The sequence below is a fragment of the Balaenoptera ricei genome, chromosome 20 (genome assembly GCF_028023285.1).
Source record: "Balaenoptera ricei isolate mBalRic1 chromosome 20, mBalRic1.hap2, whole genome shotgun sequence".
In the NCBI taxonomy this organism is placed as follows: domain Eukaryota; kingdom Metazoa; phylum Chordata; class Mammalia; order Artiodactyla; family Balaenopteridae; genus Balaenoptera; species Balaenoptera ricei.
Genome location: NC_082658.1, coordinates 38,406,815 through 38,431,056, shown reverse-complemented (window position 1 = coordinate 38,431,056; position 24,242 = coordinate 38,406,815). Strand labels below are relative to the sequence as shown.

At 42.0% G+C, this 24,242-nt stretch overlaps 1 protein-coding gene across 6 annotated transcripts in view; it reads left to right on the top strand.

Annotated features, from left to right (window-relative positions):
• The window catches only part of TEX14 (testis expressed 14, intercellular bridge forming factor), a 91,157-nt gene that overhangs the window by 55,027 nt on the left and 11,888 nt on the right, over positions 1 to 24,242 (top strand). For 5 of the 6 annotated variants that reach the window (XM_059906525.1, XM_059906521.1, XM_059906522.1 and 2 more), the window contains exons 15-26: positions 2,448 to 2,554; positions 5,213 to 5,338; positions 5,538 to 5,626; positions 8,846 to 9,127; positions 9,970 to 10,070; positions 12,368 to 12,487; positions 14,280 to 14,346; positions 16,989 to 17,070; positions 20,298 to 20,360; positions 20,873 to 21,000; positions 21,596 to 21,801; positions 22,847 to 22,943. In XM_059906525.1, the coding sequence (XP_059762508.1) occupies positions 2,448 to 2,554; positions 5,213 to 5,338; positions 5,538 to 5,626; positions 8,846 to 9,127; positions 9,970 to 10,070; positions 12,368 to 12,487; positions 14,280 to 14,346; positions 16,989 to 17,070; positions 20,298 to 20,360; positions 20,873 to 21,000; positions 21,596 to 21,801; positions 22,847 to 22,943 (1,468 nt within the window). The remainder of the gene's footprint in view (positions 1 to 2,447; positions 2,555 to 5,212; positions 5,339 to 5,537; positions 5,627 to 8,845; positions 9,128 to 9,969; positions 10,071 to 12,367; positions 12,488 to 14,279; positions 14,347 to 16,988; positions 17,071 to 20,297; positions 20,361 to 20,872; positions 21,001 to 21,595; positions 21,802 to 22,846; positions 22,944 to 24,242) is intronic. The other variant, XM_059906524.1, reaches the window with a different exon arrangement.

Here is a 24,242-nt window from a genome sequence, read left to right as displayed (position 1 = left end):
CTTAACCCCCATGCCTTGCTGCGCTACTGCCAAGGCCCACAGCTGGTCAGGGGCAGGTTTCTGACTCCCAGTCTAGTGCTGTTTCACTGTTCCTTGCTGAATTTCAGTGAGGCTTCAGTCCTCACTTAGAACATTTGGAAAAGCCTTGGCATTTGTTTTTATGTAAAGAGGAGACACAAAGAATTTACTTAGATTCTTAATTTTTCTGTTTCTATTGGAAGTTAGAGTTTGCTAGAAAACCATTAGAAATACTTTTATTGTATACTGTGTTTTGATTACCTATTGCTGTCCGACAACAACAACAAAAGCCCAAACTTAGTGAGTTAAAATAACAATGTTTTATTATTTCTCATAATTCTGTGGGTCAGGAATATGACAGGGCTTAACTGAGTGATTCTTCCATTCCATGTGGCACCGGCTGGGATCACCCCCTCGACTGCATTCAGCTGGAGGCTGGGCTGGGCAAGAAGGTCCAAGAAGGCTTCACTTACCTGTCTGGTGCCTTAGGCTCCCCCAGATGGCCTCTCTCCGCACTTGGCTTTTCATTAACCCAAGCTGCTCTGCAGCATGGCAGCTGGCTTCCCAAGTGAAAGCTGAAGCTGCCCGGCCTCTTAAAAACTAGGACAATGTCACTTCTGCTGTTTTTCTGTTGGTCAAAGTCATGAAGCCAGCACAGATTCAAGGGGAGGGAAGTAGATTCCAGCTCCCAAATGGCAGGGAGGGAAGGAATTGATGACAGCCATTGTTGGAAGCCATCTACTAGTACATAAGACCATGTGGAAAACAATTATACCATATTTCAATTGTTCTTTAAAAAGTGTACCCTGGTTTTCTAGCATGATCAAGGAATAAGGCATTTTCACCTAAATGAATTTTTCAGACAATTGAAATTCATTCTTTTAATTTCTCCATTCTCAAATTTTTAATCATACTGAATGAAAACATTACAAACTTCCCATTATTCTAAATACCTATTTTGGATATATTCTAAATATATTCTGGCCTTTCCTTGGTGACCGTGACATTTTTCTGAACATCTATTATTGTGATGTTCCATGATACAATGCTGCCGCCACACAAAAGCCTGTGGAGGTTGTATTCCAGAGAGATTATGATCATTTTTACGTATCTTCTCACCTTTAGGCATCCTACTGCCATCCCCAAATCTCACATTTGTTGCCTTAATAGGTTAGGAAATATAATTAACTAAGTTTGTTAAAATTGGAGTAAGCAGATCCCAAAGTCTTTCTTTTGGATAAAGGGCATAGGCTTTAATTTATTTTACTTCTACTATTTCCGAAGTATTGTGGCCTTTTTTTGTTGTTGTGTTTTATTTTCATAGCATCCCCCTGGTGGATTTAGGTAGATATTATTGTCCCTGTTTTATGGATGAGGAAACTGAAACATAAGGCTCTCTTAGGTTAGTCTGAGCAAAGATCAGACTAGAGCCCAGGGCCTGGGGCTCCTGCCACAAAACCTGCTGCCTTAATATAGGGGAAAGTTTTGGGATTTTTTTTTTTTATAAATATATTTATTTATGTATGTATGTATTTATTTTTATTTTTGGCTGCGTTGGGTCTTTGTTGCTGTGCATGGGCTTTCTCTAGTTGCGGCGAGCAGGGGCTACCCTTCGTTGCGGTGCACGGGCTTCTAATTGCAGTGTCTTCTCTTGTTGTGGAGCACAGGCTCTAGGCGCGCGGGCTTCAGTAGTTGTGGCACTCGGGCTCAGTGGTTGTGGCACATGGGCTCCAGAGCGCGGGCTCGGCAGTTGTGGTGCACAGGCTTAGCTGCTCCGCAGCATGTGGGATCCTCCTGGACCAGGGCTCGAACCCGTGTCCCTCGCATTGGCAGGCGGATTCTTAACCACTGAGCCACCAGGGAAGTCCAAGTTTGGGGATTTTTGATGTCTATTTTGTCTGCTCCTTCTCCACTTGTGCCCTGTTCAGCCTGGAGTCCTGGGGACCAACATTTCTATGCAGAGGCCTCCAGCTAAGAGATGTGTTACTAGATGTGAAACATGCAAAATGAAATTGTCTTGAGGGGTCTGGTTAGTTCTACACACTTAGCGAGAATGGCTTTAAAAATAGAATGTGAAGGGACTTCCCTGGTGGCGCAGTGGTTAAGAATCTGCCTGCCAATGCAGGGGACACGGGTTCGAGCCCTGGTCCGGGAAGATCCCACATGCTGCGGAGCAACTAAGCCCATGCGCGCCACAACTACTGAAGCCCGTGTGCCTAGAGCCCATGCTTCACAACAAGAGAAGCCACTGTAATGAGAAGCCCGTGCACCGCAACGAAGAGTAGCCCCTGCTCGCCACAACTAGAGAAACCCCACACATGGCAACGAAGACCCAATGCAGACAAAAAAAAAAAAAAAATAGAATGTGAGAGTGAAGGGAAGAGGAATTCCTTCATCAAAGCACTGAAACATGTCTACTGATTTTTAAGCTGCCATCTCTTTGTGGTCCTGGAAAACAGAGCAGAGGTGAACAGTTTCAGCCTACTCACGGAGCCAAGGACAGTTTGGAAAGAAACAGGAACCAAAATACCAGCAGGTGGGTTAACATTGTATTGTTCTTTGTGTCACCATGTCTTTAGACTCCCATGTGACCCTGAGGCCACTTAATGATCTTCATATGTCTAGTGACAAAGAGATTGTGAGAGATGAGGCATAGTAACACAGAAACAGATCTTGGCAAGTTCTCTCCGTTGCGTAAGTGAGAAGAGTGGTATAATGGAGACTTGCAGGGGACATCAAGTGGCTGGCAGGTTAGCCAGACAGAACTCATCTGTTGTCAAAAGCAAAGCATCCTGCCTTTCTGAAACTGCCCAGATTGTGGGGTGTTTTTTTTTTTTTGGTCATACTGCGCAGCATGTGGTATCTTAGTTCCCCAACCAGGTACTGAACCTGCACCCCCTGCATTGGAAGCACAGATTCTTAACCACTGGACCGCCAGGGAAGTCCCCAGATTGTTTTTCTTATAAAAAGAATTGCCAAGTTATTCCATGCACCAGTGCTACAGAGATCAAACTATGTGAAAACCAGTGTTGTTCAAAATAAGCATCACTGACTCTGGGGGACAGAAGGAGGGGGTTGAACGGTATCATTGTTACCTTGCGGCCTCTGATTTTTAGCCAGATCAACGAAATGAATTGGTTTCAGCACAAATCACTAGAAGGAGAGCGTATGCATACGCTGGGTTTTTAAGAACTTAGGTAAAACAAATTTTATTTTGCATAAGAGGAATTATTGTTATTTTTAAATTTATTTATTTATTTATTTATTTTTTAAATTTTTTATTTTATTTGTTTATTTATGGCTGTGTTGGGTCCTCGTTTCTGTGCGAGGGCTTTCTCTAATTGCGGCAAGCGGGGGCCACTCTTCATCGCGGTGCACGGGCCTCTCGCTATCGCGGCCTCTCTTGTTGCGGAGCACAGGCTCCAGACGCGCAGGCTCAGCAATCGTGGCTCACAGGCCCATTTGCTCCGCGGCATGTGGGATCCTCCCAGACCAAGGCTCGAACCCGTGTCCCCTGCATTGGGAGGCAGATTCTCAACCACTGCGCCACCAGGGAAGCCCTATTTATTTATTTATTTATTTTGGCTGCACTGGGTCTTAGTTGCGGCATGTGGACTCTTAGTTGCATCATGTGGACACTTAGTTGTGGCATGCCGGCTTCTTAGTTGTGGCATGAGAACTCTTGGTTGTGGCGTGTGGACTCTTAGTTGTGGCATGCATGCAGGATCTATTTCCCGATCAGGGATCGAACCCAGGCCCCCTGCACTGGAAGCACGGAGTCTTACCCACTGGACCACCAGGGAAGTCCCTGCATAGGAGGAATTATTAATGGAGCAATAAATGTTTTTCAAGGTAGAGTATTATATCAATTTAGTTTTCCTTTTCTGTGGTTAAATGGCAACATTAATCCACAGCCTGAAGTTAGTCCTCCTGGAAAAAAAATTTTGTTCCTACCCCCAGTGGTGACTAAAACTAATGACAAATTTGCTGTTCCATTCATTTTGGTTAAATATGTACATTAAGAGAGAATCAAGGAAAATGCCCAGACATTTTAGACGAGTGTATTTTACCTTTACAAAGGAAATTAACTGAAGAACCACCTAACTGGCATCAGAGAGTTTAGCAGTCACATCACTGACAGAGGCAGATGGAGTGACAGTATAGCCACTGGATGACAAAGCAACAGCTGTAGTTGTGGCTTCCCCTGCCCAGCTCCACCCTCTTCCCCCAGGAGAACAAAAAACTGACCAAAGAAAAGTTTAACACTTTGCTACCAATCCACCTAGTCTTTTTGTATGCTTAAAAAAATTGTAATTGTATACGTGTAGGCAATTTTGTATCCTCAGTTTTTGCTTTATATTAGAACATGGTTATCCCTTGTTATTAAAAACATCCTGTAAACTTACTTTGAAATTGTTGAATTTACCCCATTGTTGAATTTTAGATTGTTTTATTCTTTTTTTGTTGTTGTTTTCCTGTTAAGAATAGGGCTACAGTGACTTGTCAGTAAATCTTTTTTTTTTGCATTTTGGGTTATGTCCTTGATAGATTCCCAGAAGCAGAGTTACTAGGTCAGAGGGTTTGAACATTTTAAAGATTCTTGATAGCTATTGCCAAATTGCTCTTCAAAGAAACTGATTAGATGTGACCTTTCCAATTCAACAGCCTCTCTTCTCTCTGATCCAGTGGGAGAGTGGGGTATTCTGGATAAAAGGGAATTCACATATATGCCATAGATCACACATTTTCAAAGAGTTAGTTTAATAGGTGATAACATATATATACTCATGGAATATTTAAAGGAAAAAGAAACTCCCTTGTTTTGCAGATGAGGAAACCTTGGCCCAGAGAGATTGAAGTTTGCCAGAGTCAGACAGCTAGCCATTGGCAGGACATGGTCTCGAACTCAGTGAAACTAGGCTGAAGATCTCTGAATGTTCTTCAGAGCCCCTGGTGCCTCAAGACCATCTTTACAAATGCTAGCTATTGTGCTATCACTGATATGCAGGTGTGCATATTACCAGAGGATTCTGATCAAAGGGCAGGAACAGCTACTGAACCTTCACCTATGTTCTGTGGCATTGTGGCAGGGCTCTGCTACAGCCCAAGGACCAGGATTCTGTCTGGTGCAGCTGTGTTTTAGTTGTGGGTCTTCTACCTCGAGATCTTCTAACCCACTCCTTTTATTTCTTAGCCAGGGAAGGCCTAGAGAGTCCAGTGCCCGAACCAGAACGACACAGCTCAGTAGTGCACTCCTCACTGTGCCAAGGCACCCACAGGGACCACTCACGTCATCCAGCCCTGGCTGGGGCTCTTCCAGGTAAAGCCTTGTGGGCTGAACGTTGGGAAGTCTAGTGCTCCCTGGTGGTGGGTAGGAGTCGGTGAAATCTCAGGAACGGCTCAGAGAATAGGGGACAGTCCTCTGGGTGGGCTGATGGGCTTGGGGTTGTGCCAAGAACTTGAGCAAACTGATGTGTTTGTGTCCACTCGCCCCCTTCCCCCAAATCTATGCAATTCAGGATCAGTATGGAATCTGTGTCTTCTAAAATCTATAACACAAAGTCAAGAAATAATGAAGATGCTGGAGAGAGACACTTAAAATGGAAAAGTGAGTATAAAGTCATGGATTCTGTTGAACAAAATGAAATTTAAAGTATCTTTCTAACCTGGTTGTTATCTGTAAGTACACAGCCTGTATTGCATTGTTCTCCCATATTCTTTTCTTTTTAGATCATTCCATTTTAAAAGCAAGACCTTTCTGATTACAAACCGCAGAAGAGAAGTGCTTTTTTCATTTCTATACTGTATAGGAAATAACTTCTATTCTACATGTGTATACATATATATATGTATGTATGTTATGTAACACATGTAGTAAAAATACATGATATAGATGTTTAATATATAACATTATTAAGGTAGAGAGCTTGCAGTGTCACTTTCACGTATTCTATGGGCATTATCCTTTTGTATCAGTTTAATCTTGTAAGCTTAAAAGGATACAGCGTCTATGTTTTTTGATACTAATGCTAAGTGACATTGCAAAAGTATAGAAAATTGTAGTGAAAACACACATGAACACATACATATGTACTCCCAAAATAATGAATGAGCTCAGTGTGGTCTAGAAAGGCTAGACAAACTCAAATAGAATTCCTTCTGTTAGTCTCTACAGACTAGGGGCTTCAGATGTCATTTTCTTTTCTTTTTTTTTTTTTTTTTGTTGTTGTAACTTCTCCTTTTTCATTTCTGATTTTATTGATTTGAGTCCTCTCCCTCTTTTTCTTGATGAGTCTGGCTAATGGCTTATCAATTTTGTTTATCTTCTCAAAGAACCAGCTTTTAGTTTTATTGATCTTTGCTATTGTTTTCTTTGTTTCTATTTCATTTATTTCTGTTCTGATCTTTATGATTTCTTTCCTTCTGCTAACTTTGGGTTTTGTTTGTTCTTCTTTCTCTAGTTTCTTTAGGTGTAAGTTTAGATTGTTTACTTGAGATTTTTCTTGTTTCTTTAGGTAGGCTTGTATAGCTATAAACTTCCCTCTTAGAACTGCTTTTGCTGCATCCCATAGGTTTTGGGTCGTCGTGTTTTCATTGTCATTTGTCTCTAGGTAATTTTTGATTTCCTCTTTGATTTCTTCAGTGATCTCTTGTTTATTTAGTAACGTATTGTTTAGCCTCCATGTGTTTGTCTTTTTTACGTTTTTTTCCCTGTAATTGATTTCTAATCTCATAGTGTTGTGGTCAGAAAAGATGCTTGATATGATTTCAATTTTCTTAAATTTACTGAGGCTTGATTTGTGACCCAAGATGTGATCTATCCTGGAGAATGTTCCGTGCGCACTTGAGAAGACCGTGTAATCTGCTGTTTTTGGATGGAATGTCCTATAAATATCAATTAAATCTATCTGGTCTATTGTGTCATTTAAAGCTTCTGTTTCCTTATTTATTTTCATTTTGGATGATCTGTCCATTGGTGTAAGTGAGGTGTTAAAGTCCCCCACTATTATTGTGTTACTGTCAATTTCCTCTTTTATGGCTGTTAGCAGTTGCCTTATGTATTGAGGTGCTCCTATGTTGGGTGTATATATATTTATAATTGTTATATCTTCTTCTTGGATTGATCCCTTGATCATTATGTAGTGTCCTTCCTTGTCTCTTGTGACATTCTTTATTTTAAAGTCTATTTTATCTGATACGAGTATAGCTACTCCAGCTTTCTTTTGATTTCCATTTGCATGGAATATCTTTTTCCATCCCCTCACTTTCAGTCTGTATGTGTCCCTAGGTCTAAAGTGGGTCTCTTGTAGACAGCATATATATGAGTCTTGTTTTTGTATCCATTCAGCAAGCCTGTGTCTTTTGGTTGGAGCATTTAATCCATTCACGTTTAAGGTAATTATCGCTATGTATGTTCCTATGACCATTTTCTTCATTGTTTTGGGTTTGTTTTTGTAGGTCCTTTTCTTCTCTTGTGTTTCCCACTTAGAGAAGTTCCTTTAACATTTGTTGTAGAGCGGGTTTGGTGGTGCTGAATTCTCTTAGCTTTTGCTTGTCTGTAAAGCTTTTGATTTCTCCATCAAATCTAAATGAGATCCTTGCCGGGTAGAGTAATCTTGGTTGTACGTTCTTTCCTTTCATCACTTTAAGTATATCATGCCACTCCCTTCTGGCTTGTAGAGTTTCTGCTGAGAAATCAGCTGTTAACCTTATGGGAGTTCCCTTGTATGTTATTTGTCGTTTTTCCCTTGCTGCTTTCAATAATTTTTCTTTGTCTTTAATTTTTGCCACTTTGATTACTATGTGTCTTGGCGTGTTTCTCCTTGGGTTTATCCTGTATGGGACTCTCTGCGCTTCCTGGGCTTGGGTGGCTATTTCCTTTCCCATGTTAGGGAAATTTTCGACTATAATCTCTTCAAATATTTTCTCTGGTCCTTTCTCTCTCTCTTCTCCTTCTGGGACCCCTATTATGCGAATGTTGTTGCGTTTAATATTGTCCCAGAGGTCTCTTAGGCTGTCTTCATTTCTTTTCATTCTTTTTTCTTTAGTCTGTTCCGCAGCAGTGAATTCCACCATTCTGTCTTCCAGGTCACTTATCCGTTCTTCTGCCTCAGTTATTCTGCTATTGATTCCTTCTAGTGTAGTTTTCATTTCAGTTATTGTATTGGTCATCTCTGTTTGTTTGTTCTTTAATTCTTCTAGGTCTTTGTTAATCATTTCTTGCATCTTCTCAATCTTTGCCTCCATTCTTATTCCGAGGTCCTGGATCATCTTCACTATCATTATTCTGAATTCTTTTTCTGGAAGGTTGCCTATCTCCACTTCATTTAGTTGTTTTTCTGGGTTTTTTTCTTGTTCCTTCATCTGGTATATAGCCCTCTGCCTTTTCATCTTGTCTATCTTCCTGTAACTGTGGTTTTTGGTCCACAGGCTGCAGGATTGTAGTTTTTCTTGCTTCCGCTGTCTGTCCTCTGGTGGTTGAGGCTATCTAAGAGGCTTGATGGGAGGCTCTGGTGGTGGGTCGTCATTTTCTTATAAAACCTTCACAACAAGAAGGTCCATCTACAAGTTTCCTGTTACTTTGTACTCTAATTCAGCAAAAAGGGCTGTAACTAACTGAAATTCTGCCTTTCCCTTACTCTATCATCAATTCTCTCCTCTCCTCTGCTTCAGGCCAAGCAGGGCAAGCTAAGGATGATGCAATTCCAAAAAAGCAATCATTGTGACAATATGAGCTATAAAATATGACATAACTCTTTAAGAATCTAAAGCTTTTGTTTCCAGCATTCACAGTGATCTTTTAAATACTGCTTTCTCTTACATCCAGCGGAGGTGAAAGAAATGGCAGAGAAAGCAGCTACTGGGCAGCTGGCAGTACCTCCTTGGCATCCTCAGAGTAGTGTGACTTTAGAAAATGAGGCTGAAAACAGGCCTGATCCCCTGCTGCAGCCCCCCATTAGGGTCCCTGAGCACGTGGATTGGCGGCAAGCTGTAGAGCATCCCAAGAAAAATGATGAGCCAGGAGGAAATGGCAAGTGTGACAAAACAGACAGCAGTGACCACAACAGTGACCAGCATGGCAGACAGCCAGGGCCTCGAAGTTTCACCGGTAGGTTCAGTTGGACGAGTCAGGGTAGGTGAGCTCTATCAAGCTGTCAGCTCTCAAAAATAAGTAAACCTCCTAGAATATTTCCTTTGGTCTTCTCTCCTTTCCTACCTGTCTGGGAATCCTGAATTCCAGGGGAAAGCAGCATACCCTTCTAATCCCACTGTCCTTCAGACAGGTAAAGAAGTCCAGAGATTCGTGAGTTTTTCTATTACTGGAGCAGATTCCTTTGTCCAAAGGAAGTAAAATAATCTCCATGCACTGACCCTGGATCTGGGTCTAACCTCACAAAGAATTGAACCTTTTACCTGAGGGCGTTGATGGAAGGCCACTCCCTATTGCCCACTTCTTTGCGTTGCATTTTAAGCCAGAAAAATTCCACTGGCTCTCAGAGAGTCTATGCCTGAGGAACTTAGAGACAAATGACATTTACTGTCATCACTTTTAGAGATTTGTAGGTGAAAACTGAAGACTGTGTATTTCCACCTGGTAATTTGCTTGCAATCAGGGCATGGGATATCGTTTCACAGTTGTTTGCAAATCAAAGGAAGGTACATCTAAAATTATTATTTACCTTAGGTAGAAAATCTATTGGTTTGGATTTTTTTGGTATTTAAAATCTGTTCCTTGTCAAGCATCGCTCTTGAATGGGTAGGCAAAAGGGTGGCTGATCCAGGGCCACGTGCTGGGACCAGGCTAGCCTAACAGTCTCCACTTTGATTTGATATATGAAACATGGCCACTCTTGGCAGAATATGCATACATCTCTTCTCTTATGCCACCCTTTGCCCCTTCCATGCCATTTGAATATCACCGAATGACAATGATTGTGTTATAATTATTAGGTATCAGGCACCTGCCCCCCAGAAAATATGAGCAGCCAGAGCATAGTGAAGTCTTTCAAGCAAAGTCTGATGCACCTGTGGTTGTTGAGAAGTCTTACAGCGTAAGTCATACTGCCTGGAGAGCCAACTTGAACCCAAAGACCTACTAGAACTGAGTTGTTATGTATTATGACATTGAAATAATATCTATAGTAGTTCTTTTTTGTTGGAGCATGTGCCCTCATGTCTCTGACATGAACGAAGAAGTCTTTCCTCCCTGCCTGATACTTTTTGAGTTAGTTCAACTCAAAGCATTGTGTATATTGGAGCTTGGGGAAAACACAGACAAGTGTTAGATTCAGCTCTGACCCTTGAGCTTTCTGTCGAGTTGGCTAGACAAGACCAACTCTTTTTTTTTCTAATCAATTAATTTATTAATTTATTTATTTTTGGCTGCGCTGGGTCTTTGTTGCTGCGCGTGGGCTTCCTCTAGTTGTGGCGAGAGCGGGGGCTACTCTTCGTTGCGGTGTGAGGGCTTCTCAGTGCGGTGGCTTCTCTTGTTGCAGAGCACGGGCTCTAGGCGTGTGGGCTTCAGTAGTTGTGGCTTGCGGGCTCTAGAGCACAGTCTCAGTAGTTGTGGCGCACGGGCTTAGTTGCTCCACGGCATGTGGGATCTTCCTGGACCAGGGATCGAACCTGTGTCCCCTGCATTGGCAGGCGGATCCTTAACCACTGCGCCACTAGGGAAGTCCCAAGACCAACTCTTAAAGCACGGTCAGTTACCAAAGCTCGTGACTCAGGTCAGATTGAAGTAGGAAAAGCAAGGCCAGGGTTGCGATGAGAGTACCTTCACCTGGAATGTCACCCAAGACCCAAATTCAGCTTTCAACTCAGTGGAAGGAATGTGTTCATGCCTGAAACCTCTGCCTCAGCAAGATCCCTGGGATACAGTCATTTCCTAGCATTTGCATTGGGGTTACAGCCTTGCTTCAGGGATTTAATGCATTTTTCAAGCATGCAGTTGGGCTATAGTCCAGCCAGAGCAAGGAACCAAAATTTTTGTAATCACCATTGACGTGGGATCAGGATCATTTAAAGAATATAAACAGCAGCTGAGAATGAAACAATGTAAAAAGCCAAGTGTGATAACATTTGAGGTCTTTCTCGAAGAACATACTATTGTATTAATCATAGCACACAAACCGCTCACAGGACAATTTATTCTTTCTCTCATGTGAGGGCTGGAAGGATGTGCCACATTCAGCATACTGGCTTGGCTGGAGAAGCAGCTCTGTCAGGGAAGTGGGGAAGGTATGGGAGGCCAGGCTTGTCTGAGAAATTTCAGTTTGACATGAGAGGTTAAGGAAAGCAGCTGCTAAGTGCACAGAGGAGGAAGTATGGCAAAAGCAATGTCCAAGGAAATAAACCACAAAACCTCTGCAAAGGGATGACTGAAGGTGAGGGAAGGAGCCAGTTGTCTGGCCATGTGGTGATCAGGGCCTGAACGTAGAGAAAGAGCAAAAAAGGAAGGGGTAGAGTGGAGATGCTGAAGAAATAACTTACTTTATTTTATTTTATTTTTATTTTTGAGATTGCATTGCTATTTTAAAAATTATGCTTCTTTTTTTTATTTATAAATTTATTTATTTTATTTATTTATTTTTGGCTGTGTTGGGTCTTTGTTGCTGTACACGGGCTTTCTCTAGTTGCAGAGAGCAGGGGCTACTCTTCGTTGTGGTGCGCGGGCTTCTCATTGCGGTGGCTTCTCTTGTTGCGGAGCACGGGCTCCAGGCACGCAAGCTCAGTAGTTGTGGCTCACGGGCTCTAGAGCGCAGGCTCAGTAGTTGTGGTGCACGGGCTTAGTTGCTCCGCGGCATGTGGGATCTTCCTGGACCAGGGCTCGAACCTGTGTCCCCTGCATTGGCAGGCGGATTCTTAACCACTGCGCCACCAGGGAAGCCCCAAAATCATGCTTCTTCGCTTGCCTTTAAACGGGAATACCTGAGGGAGTCCCAGTTCTGAGCAGCCTCAGCCTGGAGGACAACACCAACACATGGACTGTATCTAGGCTCTTGAGGATCAGGGTGTTTAAATTCAGTCCCCAGCTTGAGTTGTCTAGGGACTTTTTTTCTTCCTGTGAATTTTAGAGCAAAAAGGTCACCCAGCCTCCCCCCACTTCCACTGTGCAGGTAAGGATGTTGAGATTCAGGACTGTCATTTGTCACATTTGCTCCAGGGGGTTCACAGCTCACTGTGGGGAAAGAGGGCCAGAGGTGCAAGTAGGCAGGAAGGTCTCAGAGAGTGTCACCCCGACCACAGAGTAATTTTTGATACCCCATCATTAACACTGCATCCAACTATAAAGGGATTTGTTTACAATAAACACCAACTTAAAAGTGATTTCTTACCTTATTAATAGGATCAGTCCGTGCAATCAACTTGTTCACCAGAGTTTTCTGAAGACGTAACAGATGAATTTTTAACTCCAGACCATGAATATTTTTACTCCTCAACTGCTCAAGAAAACTTGGCTCTAGAGGTAAAAAAAATTTTTTTTAATAAATTTATTTATTTCTTTGTTTTTTATTTTTGGCTGCATTGGGTCTTCGTTGCTGTGCTTGGGCTTTCTCTAGTTGAGGTGAGCGGGGGCTACCCTTCATTGCGATGCGCAGGCTTCTCATTGCGGTGGCTTCTCTTGTTGCGGAGCATGGGCTCTAGGTGCACAGGCTTCAGTAGTTGTGGCACGTGGGCTCAGTAGTTGTGGCTTGTGGGCTCTTGAGTGCAGGCTCACTAGTTGTGGTGCACGGGCTTAGCTGCTCCACGGCACGTGGGATCTTCCCGGACCAGGGCTCGAACCTGTGTCCCTTGCATTGGCAGGCAGATTCTCAACCACTGCACCACCAGGGAAGCCCCTAGAGGTAAAAATTCACAGTTCAGGATAAAGTACATCTTCAGCTTTCTCCGTTGCCTTATTCCTTTAAAATTATTTTTATTAAGAAAAATAGCTTACACGTAAAAGTATATAATGTCAATTTATCAGTGTTTTTGTGTGTTTTGAAAAAACATGTGAAAAATAAGATTTTTGATAATGAAGGTCATAAGCAATTTCTCCCAAAATTGTGGTTCCTGCATTTGTACAGCACTTTGTACTTCTTTTTTCAAAATACTTTCCTTCATGTTACCCAATTCACACATCCTTCCTGAAGGGAAGAGAAGGCAGCCTGCTGTTATTCCTCTGTGTGAAGAAGAACTGGTGAACGCAGATGTAGGCAATTAGCCCTGGCCTGGCCAGCTTTAGTGGTGAGACAGAGCCAGGAATAGAGGCACAGTGTCAGCAGTGAATGTGAGGCTGTCCAGTACACAGGGCTTTGTCTGGGATCTGCCTAGCTTTTGCAAGAACCTGTTTGTACAGAGTATTTTCATTTATAAAATGAAACTTATTGGATTCTCTTATTTACTTATGTTATTTTCACCTCACCTGTCCCCTAACCTGCCACTTTTTGAGGTTCTTTTACTAATATGGAAGGTACGGTAGAGGAAAGAGAGGATTGTACATGTCAATCACAACATTTGACTGACAAGAAGAATTCAGTGATGCATCAAAAAGCGTAGTTTCCACTTGTTGGCACTTCTGAAAACTCAATTAGAGCAATTTTCCATTATCAATCCTTTAAACATTCTTGGTTTTACGGTGGACTGGGATATTAAGAAAATCTTTAATAAAAATATATAAAGTATATATACATACATATGTATATACATGTAACATGTAGATGTATATAAAAAGTATAACCGAGAAAACTACACACATCTTTAGTGTACAGCTCATGAATTTTTACATGCTGAACACACTCATGTAGCCAGCACCCAAATCAAGAAATAGACCATTCTTGATCCCCCAAAAGACCGCCTTGTGTTTCCTCCCACTCCCTGCCTCCCCTCAAAGGAACCAGTGTTCTGACTTCTCACCCCATAGAGTAGCTTTCCAGTCTGGGCCTTTTTTCCTACCCTCTTTGGCTTTTCTGATAAAGCTCCCAGGAATCAGAACATCTTTGTTGGAAGGTTGTGGTGAGGAGGGGATGATGAAGGGAAAAGTCACCCGATTCCACCTCAAAATGGGAGGTGGGGGAAGGCTTGTTGTTGAGGAAGAACACATAGTACAAATAAGTTCTTAATGTCTGTGATGAAGGTTTGTTCTTTTTCTATAGAAGATGTAGGAACCTTATGAAGATTTTCAAGGTTTAAGAACATCAAGAAATTCTCTCTCCACCTTCTGATGATATGTCTGCCTCCAGTGACCCTCCTTTCTTTGCCCTTTCATTCTTTTGTAGACCTCAAGTCCCATTGAAGAAGACTTTGAAGGAATACAACATGCTTGTGCTCGACCTCAAGCCTCTGGTAATAAGCCCTCAGGGCAGATTCCTTTGAGAGTCCCTCATCTTTACTTTCTGTCAGATCACACATGTTTAGAGCTGGAAAGGTCCTTAGAAATAACCTTCCAGGCCTTCCATTTTACAAATGAGAAAACTTAGGCTCAGTGATTTCCCCTGCCCCTCACTAGTCTCATGACATCCATACATCATGTTATTTATACCTCCCCTTGCATTCTTATAGCATACGTTATAGCAGTTGCTTCTTCTTCTATTTTCCCCCTGTAGTCTCTTTCCCTAGATTTCAGGCTCTTTTGTGGCACACAGCAGGTGTTCAGTTATCTTTGCTGAGCTGACCTAAGGGATTGACCTAGGCCACACAGCTAGTTATTGACACAGTGACAGCCAGAACTAGGTTTCTGTGTCCTTCTCTACCCCAAAAGGCAGAGTTTCACCATCATTTTCCTCTGGTTGCTTGGCATCTTAGCAAAGGGTTAATAATAGCTAATAGTACAGTCAACGTAACATCCTTCCCTTGGGAGGCCTTGGGTTCTATATAACTTAGCAACTGCTTCCCGTTACATGGAAAGTTAAACTTGGATCAGCAGCTGGGGTGTGACACAAGACAAGATACAAGTGAACTACAGGTTCTGATACAGGCATTTTAAAAATTGTGCACTTTAGCTCTTTTAAGGTATGCAACATCCATTTTTAAAACCAGGGTTATCCACCTACCAAGCCATGTAGCTCGGTCCAGGGTCGTGTCTCAACAGTCTGAACCCGGGCTGGGTGGGTTTAGGTTCTGACCATACTCCCTTCCTCCTGCTGCATACTCCAGCTTCCATCTCTAAACTGATTCAGGTCCCCATCACAGGCACAAGCATTTTAAGAAGCTGTAAGCTTTTAGATGAACAGTTAAATTCTCAGGACAATATGTATTTAAAGTTCCCAAACCTGGGTCTCTGGCCACCCAGCTCTTTCTGTGGCGCCTCTGCCCATGATCACTCTCTGTGTGAGCCTGACCTGTACATGGCCACTTCACTAGTGTTTGGAAGAGAGTTGAGTAGGATAGAGAAGTTATGGGGCAGGCAGGTCAGAAAACCAGGGCTAGTTGGATACAAACATCTAAAGTACATGTAGAAGCCTCTGATTTCTACTCTGTTTCCTCCTTTTAGCCCTTCTCCTCCCCCTTTTTCGCTAGGGCTCTGATATATCAATATATCCTCTCCATACCAGGCAATACAACAGGGGTAAAAGTTGCATACATGCTGGGTTCCAAGCCCAGTTCTGCCACTGATTTTTTTTCTGCATTACCTTGGGCATGTCACTCCACCTGAGAGCCCCACTTTCCCTCCATGTAAAGTAAAGGAGAAAGTTAGACTCTAAAATCTCTGAGTTCCCCTCCAGGTCTAAATTGTGCTTATTAGGAATTCATTTATGCTTTCCAGGTGTTTACGCTTTCTAGGCATTTGAAAAGGGGTGGAAAGAAGAAGAACCCCTATGCTTCTCCACTGGTGGGGTTTCAGAGTAGCTTGGCTTCTGCTGAAGGTGGCACTTTTATAGTGGGCCTCCCATTGCCTACCAGACTACCTCCTGGACCTGAAGAATGGCAGGGGGATCATGAGCATTTGCCAACGGGGCAGGCTGGTCTGTCTGTCCTCTTCTCTATAAACCAGAGCTATGTAATGGTGGGAAGGAAAATGGATACTGGCCCCGTGTGTCCAGAGACCTTACTGAGAGTTGGGGAGGAGTGACTTCAGATGCTTGAGGCCAACGAGAACAGAAGACAGTTGAATTAGCTCCTTAGTACTCAAGACCCCATCCCCACTCTTTAAGTGGTGTTTGGTGGCCAAGAGACACAGTTAATGTTCTGGGAATGCCCAGCTAATGGTCTTTTCTTTTCTTTTTTTTTTTAAAATTTTTATTTATTTATTTAATTTTATTTATTTTTGGCTGCATTGGGTCTTTGTTGCTGCACGCAGGCTTTTCTCTAGTTGTGGCGAGCGGGGGCTACTCTTCCTTGAGGTGCACGGGCTTCTCATTGCAGTGGCTTCTCTTGTTGCAGAGCACGGGCTCTAGGCATGCAGGCTTCCGTAGTTGTGGCACGGGAGCTCAGTAGTTGTGGCTCACGGGCTCTAGAGCGCAGGCTCAGTAGTTGTGGCGCATGGGCTTAGTTGCTCTGCAGCATGTGGGATCTTCCTGGACCAGGGCTCGAACCCGTGTCCCCTGCATTGGCAGGTGGATTCTTAACCACTGCGCCACCAGGGAAGCCCTCGTGGTCTTTTCTATTTGGAATCTTTAGTGAACAAACAGTTCTTGGTTTCAACGCCCCCTGGTGTCTGTTGACAGGAACCAGGTCAGTTTGCCTTCCTGAAAAGACAAAACAACATTTGTCTCCAGAAATAACTGTGCAGTTATAACTGAAAGGCCAGTAAATGGCTTGATTGTATTCTGAGAGTCAGAATATAGTTCTCCCCTCTGAGCAAGGAAAATAAGCTTTCAGAGCAAAAACCTCTTCTACAGTGCTCACTCCAAACCCAGTTAGGAAGCACTTTGTTTATACAGATTATTTCTTATTCTGGACCAGACCAAGGAAAATTCTAGAGAATGAAAATAATAATCTGGGTTGGCAAAAATTCACTAAAAAATGCATGTACTTTATTCTTTCAGGTGAAGAAAAGTTCCCAATGAGAAAAAACCTTGGAAAGAATGCTGAAATTTTGACCAGGTCTCAATTCCAACCTATACGAAGGTATATGCTATTATTTTATTCACAGTTTCAGACTCATAGAAGTAATGTTAATTGATGGTAATGCCCCATATTTATATGTTGCTCTTCTTCAAATATAATAGCCACCACGTTATAACAGTAAGCTTTGGGCAGCTTAGCTTTGTTAGGACTTGTTCAGCAGAATTGTGAGGGGTCGTGAAAAGGAGTTGTTATCTGTATTCAGATCCTGACTCTGCTTTTCTAACTTGGTCAGATTTCTCAACCCCTCTCTTCTAGCTCCCCATTTGTAAAATAGCGATAAGAATCATCACTGGACATATTGTTAATTGAAAAAAATGCATAACAATGTATGTAATTTAATAACATCTGTGTAAAAATGAGAGGGAAGGGAGATACCTCTAATCCTTGTAGCGTGTCGACATTTCTGGAAGTCTATACAGTGGTTAACTCTGGAGAGAGAGTCCAGAGGTTTTGCTTTTTATCTTATAACCTTCTTTGCTGTTGGAATGTTCTACCATAGGCGCATACTATTTTTGAAAGAAAAAGCTACTTTGTTTTTTTTTTACTTTTACAAATGAAAAAGAGAAATTCCGTCTGGTTGAGGAAAGTTTCTGTAGACAACATTGAGTTTTATTTTTTCACCTCTCTTAAATAATATATTTTCAATTCTATTGAATAAATGGAAGATTCTAAATTCAAAAAAAAAAGAATTCTTACTGGGAATGTTGACATAGAGATTAAAAGTAATAATATGACTTCTGGGCATTTACCCAGAGAAATGAAGAATTATGTTTACCCGAAAACACATACATGGGACTTCCCTGGTGGTCCATTGGTAAAGAATCCGCCTTCCAACGCAGGGAACACGGGTTCCATCCCTGGTCAGGGAACTAAGATCCCACATGCGGCGGGGCAACTAAGCCCATGTGCCACAACTACTGAGCTTGTGCACCTCAACGAGAGAGCCAGCGTGCTGCAAACTACAGAGCCCATACGCTCTGGAGCCCGCGCACCACAACTAGAGAGAGAAAAACCGCATGCCACAACTAGAGAGAAGCCCGCACACTGCAATGAAGAGCCTGCACTGCAATGAAAGATCCTGCATGCCGCAACTAAGACCCGATGCAGCCAAAAAAATTTATTTATTTAATAATAAATAAATATTAAAAAAACCCAACACATACACGAACGTTTATAGCAACTTTATTCATAATAGCCAAAATCTGGAAACCCAGATGTTGTCTAACAAGTGAATGGTTTAACAGAGTGTGGTACATCCATACCATGGAATGCTCCTCAGCAGTAAAAAAAGAATGAACTATTGATACATGCAACAACCGGGATAAGTCTCCAGAGAATTGTGCTGAGTGGAAAAAGCAACCCCTGCAAAGTTATTTACTATATGATTCCACATTTATAACATTCTTGAAATGATAAAATTGTAGAAATAAAGAATAAATGAGTGGTTTCTAGGGGTTAGGAAAGAGATGGGAGTGGGGGGGAAATAGACATGGCTATAAAAGGGCAACGTGAGGGGTCCCTGTGGTGGAAATGTCCTGTATCTTGACTGTATCAATGTCGATATCTTGGTTATGATATTGCTGAATAGATTTGCAAGATGTCACCATTGAGGGAAACTGGGTAAAGTGTATTTCTTAAAACTGCATGTGGACTTTCCTGGTGGTGTGGTGGTTAAGAATCCGCCTGCCAGTGCAGGCGACATGGGTTCGAGCCCTGGTCTGGGAAGATCCCACATGCCACGCAGCAACTAAGCCCGTGCGCTACAACTACTGAGCCTGCGCTCTAGAGCCCGTGCTCCGCAGCAAGAGAAGCCACTGCAATGAGAAGTCCGTGCACCGTAAGGAAGAGTAGCCCCCGCTCGCTGCAACTAGAGAAAGCCAGCGCGCAGCAACAAAGACCCAACGCAGCCATAAATTAAAAAAAAAAAAAAAAAAAAAGAACTGCATGTGAATATATATACAGTTATTTCAAAATAAAAAGATTAATTAAAAAACTAATAATAGAGGCGAAGTGCCTGGTACAGTAGCATTCAATTTACTTTCTCTTTTCTGGACCTCAATTTCCTTATCTATAATAATGATAGCTAGTATTTCCTAAGCAGTGACAATATGCCAGGTACTCTGTTTTGTCAAATTTAATTCATATAACAACCCTCTGATTTCACCAATACAGGAAGCAGAGGGTTTTTTCCTTAGGTTGTACAGTTAGTAAGCAGCTGTATCATTAGGATAGGCTAGATTATGTTATGTAACACACGACCCCCGGATTTTAGGGGCTTTAAAACAACAGAAACTTGTTTTGTGCTCATGCTCCACGTCCATCACCAGGAGTGATCTGTGCTGTATTACCTTCCGTCAGAAATCCACACGGAGGGAGACTCCATCTTTGTGCTTCTTCTCTTACTGAGGCAGGAGAAAAGGGAACATGGTGAATTGTGCACTGGGCTTTTAAAGTTTCTGCCCCAAAGTGAATCACATCACTTTCACTTGCATTTCACTGGTTAAAACAAGTCATATGGCCATTTATGTAAATTAGGAGGGCCAAAAAGTACTGTCCTACATTGTGCTCAGCAGGAGAAACAAATATTTAGTGAACAGAATTAATAGTCACAACTCAATCCAAAATCCATGCTCTTTCCTTTATACCATTGGTCTCACAGGATTGTGCAAAGATTAAAAACGTGGAAACATTTGGAAGGATTTAGCATGGGATCTGGCTTATAGTTTGTGTTTGAATATTGAAAATGAATCTTAAATATTGGTTAAAGTAGAAGCAGGTCAAGTTTGTCTTCAGAATTCTTTTCTGGCCATTTTTTGGCACAAGCCTCCCTTGGCCTCCCCTGATACTCCATGCCAAGAAGCTGTTTCACAGTTGGTAAGGCCCCATGGCTGTGCCCTTTGCTCCATCATCCATCCACAGCAAAGTTCCCGTGCTCCGTTGATTTCCTCAGGAGCTTGCTCAGCCAGTAGCATCGTTGGCTGGTTTCAGATGGGCTGACCCTTAGAGAGTATTTATTCAGCCTCTGAAGAGGAAACAGAGGCCCAGACATCCCTGAGAACATGTGGCTAGTCAGTAGCAGAGCCGGGATCAGAACCCTCACTTTCCACCTTGAGCTTAGTGCCCTTCCAGCTGCCTCTCGCACTGGGCCAGTAACTGGTGCCTTGTACCACGTTATTGCACTCTGCTGACAGGGGATTTATATAATTTTCTCACTTTCTCTCTTACAGTACTGAAGATGAACAAGAGGAGACATTAAAGGAGTCACCAAAGGAAATGAAAGAGAAAGACATGTATGGCCACCAAAAGTTGCCTAAGTATTCTGTGCAAAGTCTTGGTTTTAGGGGAATAGTATTTCCTTGTTTGTAAGAGTCTGTGTTCTTCCCATTTTTATGTATACATTTAATGTGAGCCTGTTTCTTCTTTCACCTAAAAACTGTTGTGATGAGTGATCTAAATTAATAGCATCTTAATCAAGGAAACACAGTGATAAGAAGAATAGAAGTTTATACTTGTAGATTAAATCTGTTTGCCACATAAATAGACTTTCACGTATGTAATTTATTTTTGACTACTGAGATATGTTTAAAGTTAGTATCTCTTTTTAAGATATTCTCTAATATTCTCTCTAAGATATCTTAAATATCTTATAGATAACTTATGGATATTCTAAGATAGTCTCTGATTTTGGCCACTTGCCAAATAAAGACTTTTGTGAAGAGCATCTTTAAAAAGTACCTCTTAGGAATATAGTGTTTGATTTTTGTAAACATCTCCCAATTACTCTGTGCTTTTAATTCTTTAGATCATTGACAGACATTCAAGACCTGTCTAGTATCTCCTATGAACAAGATGGTTCTTTTAAGGAAGTCTCATGCAAAACACCCAAAATAAACCACGCGCCTACTAGCGTCAGCACTCCGCTCAGCCCGGGTAATCACTAGCAGGCGATGTTCTGGGAAAGGGACTAACAGCCCCTGCCTCGCTGGCTATGGGAAGCCAGGCTGCAGGGGCAGACCCGCAGTGTTTTCTCACAGTACAGAGGAGTTTCTTTAGGGCCAGGGCTGAAGGGGATAATCCCATGGGAGGCCAGGTAGCTGTGGTGGTGGTGATTAACCAGCTATAAGGAGATTTTTAAACTCTAGCAATAGAGACATGCAAATGCAGAGTCTACTTTGTACTTGAAGCACTGTTGAATTTAGTGCAGATACATTGGATTCTCTAGAGTTTGTAACTTAAAATAGTACCTTGTGCTTAAACATACATAGTTCTGGGTCCTGCAACTGCCTACAGCCAGCATCAAATATCCTCTCTCTAGTGCCCTTTTTTCCAGTATATTTGTGGTTCAGATAATCTCCCTTTAGTCTCTCCCAAGTTTAGAGACTATCATCAGTGATCAGTGATTATTTCAGTTATTGACAATTTGGAAAATCCTTGTTCCAGGTATAGAGTTTTGTGGGGGCTTCTTTTTGTTGTTTTTAAATAATGTAAAGGATTCAGACACTAACTGCCCTCTTTTCTACAACAGGGTCAATTTCTTCAGCTGCTAGTCAGTATAAGGACTGTCTTGAAAGTATCACATTTCAGGTTCAAACAGGGTCTACCTCATTCTGGAACAGTCAAGAATCTATTCAAACTTTGTCTGATAAATTTACAACTGTCCGAGAGAAAGCAAAGAGCCTAGATTCCCATCTTACTTCCTCTGGAACTCTTCCTTCAAGACTGACTAATCTCGTAAGTATACCGACTCTGCGTTGCACACTCTTGGAGTGAGTCCAAAGGCGTCAGTGATCCAAAAGGCCAAGATTTCTCCATATCTGTTTTACAAAGAAAGCAAGAAATAAGCTGGATCCTCTCCAGGCTTCCCTGGGGCTCCTCTCTGAGTCTGTATTGTAGAATGGATCCTGGGTTTTTGTGCCCTTTTTTTTCCCCCAGAGGTAATGTTTGTCGATTTCTCGAAAGATCCATCCTCTGCGATAGCTTATGATGCATTGTTCATCTGCATTGTTCTTTCTACCTAACCATATCTTACGTACTAAGAGGAGGCTCGAGTTCTGCTTCCTTCTTGACGCCGCCTCTGGTTAGTTCTCTGAGAGTTTCGATTGATCTCTACCTTCTCTGAATTCCTAAACCAATAATCTGCAGCAAAAACACTTAATGGTACCTTCTCCTTGCTTCCTTCGCCTCCCCGTGCTGTTTGTTTGTTGGTTTCCTTTCTCTCTCTCCCTCATACTTCATATGTGTAGTCTCTTCAAGAACACTAAAAGTTCCTTACTTGGTTCTGCTCATTAAAAACCTGTTGACTGACCTTTCTGTAGGCAGATTGATTACTTGTTTGGGCCTCAATGAAAAATCGACTGTCATCTTCTCTGGGCATTTGACTCACAAAAGGTCTCACTCTGAAGTAGGGAAATAAAGAATTTTATGCTCTTGTTCAACAAACTGTTAATGGGGCAGGTTCTAAGTGCCAGGCGCTATGCCAGGCCCTTTTCTAGGCATCCAGAAGTGAATAGGAAAGTCCACGCCCTGAAGGAGCTCACTGCCTATTGAGAAAGACTGTCAGGATGTAACACAGAGGTAAAAACTGAGTGCTGTGGAGGCAGAGAGGGGTGGGAAGGCTTCCAAGAGGAGATAACATTTGAATGTTTGACTCAGTCAACAAAACAAGTAACTTCTTCCATCAGTGATACACAAGATTAATCTTGGAAGTGATTGAGCTTAACGGGCCTTTTTAGCTTAATACATGTGTCAGTTACCATGTTTATGTCTTAACTTGTAGAAAAGATTGCCTACATTTACTGGGGCTGGTTCCTCCAGCATTGCTAAGGCACCTGACACATCATCCCGTGCCACTCAGAGGAGGAGCCTGCAGAAAGGTACCCTGTGTTTAATATTAAAATACAAGTTCATAACAGTAAACCAATTTAAGGGAGACTTCATCTCTTCTTTGATGCTATAGTAGATTCAAACAAAAATGCTAATTTCCCCTGACTTCCCCTGAAGTAAAACATACTCATTATAGAAAACTTAGAGAATACAGAAGAGCTTAAAAGAGAAAACCACGACCATTCTACCATCATTTTTTTTTAAAGTTTTTTTTGATGTGGACCATTTTTAAAGTCTTTATTGAATTTGTTACAATATGGCTTCTGTTTTATGTTTTGGTTTTTTGGCCACGAGGCATGTGGGATCTTAGCTCCCCAACCAGGGATTGAACCTGCACCCCCTGCATTAGAAGGCGAAGTCTTAACCACTGGACTGCCAGGGAAGTCCCTCTACCATCATTTTTTAACCTCTTGTAGTATTTTGATGCATATCTTTTTTATATTTTTAGAAATATACCCCCAAATATCTATATATATATCTATAGATATATATATATATTCTTTTTTTTGGCATAGTTGAGATCATATAGTGTATCAGCTCTGGCCTGCTTCTTTTTCTTTAATGGTATATTTTAGGATTTCCACTTGTCAGTAAAAATTATTCATAGATACATGTGATGGCTGCATAGTAGTCCAGTCTACATATGTTGCTTAACCATGTGCCCCAATGTTGAAGATTTATGTTGTCTTCCAACTTTTGCTCTTTGTACAGAAATCTTTATCTGAACCTCTGATCTTTTCCTTAGGATAGCGTCTTAGAAGGCAATTTCCAGCTCAAAGGGTATGAGAGCCTTAACAGCTCTTGAGGTGTAATTGCCTTTGCTCCATTAATCTTATTGTCTTGTGTCTTTGGTACAACTCTTAGAATTTCCCTCAGGGGGATAGAGATATTGTGAACTATGCTGAGGGGTTTTGGTTAATGTTATAATTGAGCCCTTAGGTGAAGGCCCAAAGTATGGTCTCCCATATCCCCTGGCCTGATAATCTATAGAGAAAGGCCTCCCACTTTTTTTCATTTTGACGGGTCTAGAGCTTCTATATCCCTCCAGCAGTCTTGGTCCAAATTGGACCCCCAGCCTCTTAGTAAGAATTTATACCTCACCTACCTCACATATCCTTGGGGAGGGGCACAGATCAAGTGGTGCTGAGGTGAGGTGTGATGTAGGAAAGGGTTTAGAATAAAAGGGAGAGTAAAACCTTTCACATATGAAGTCTCAATTAGGACCGTTAATATAAGAGGCTTTCTCCCCGTCTTAGCTTGTTTCATTATTGAGAAATCCTAAGTCAAAT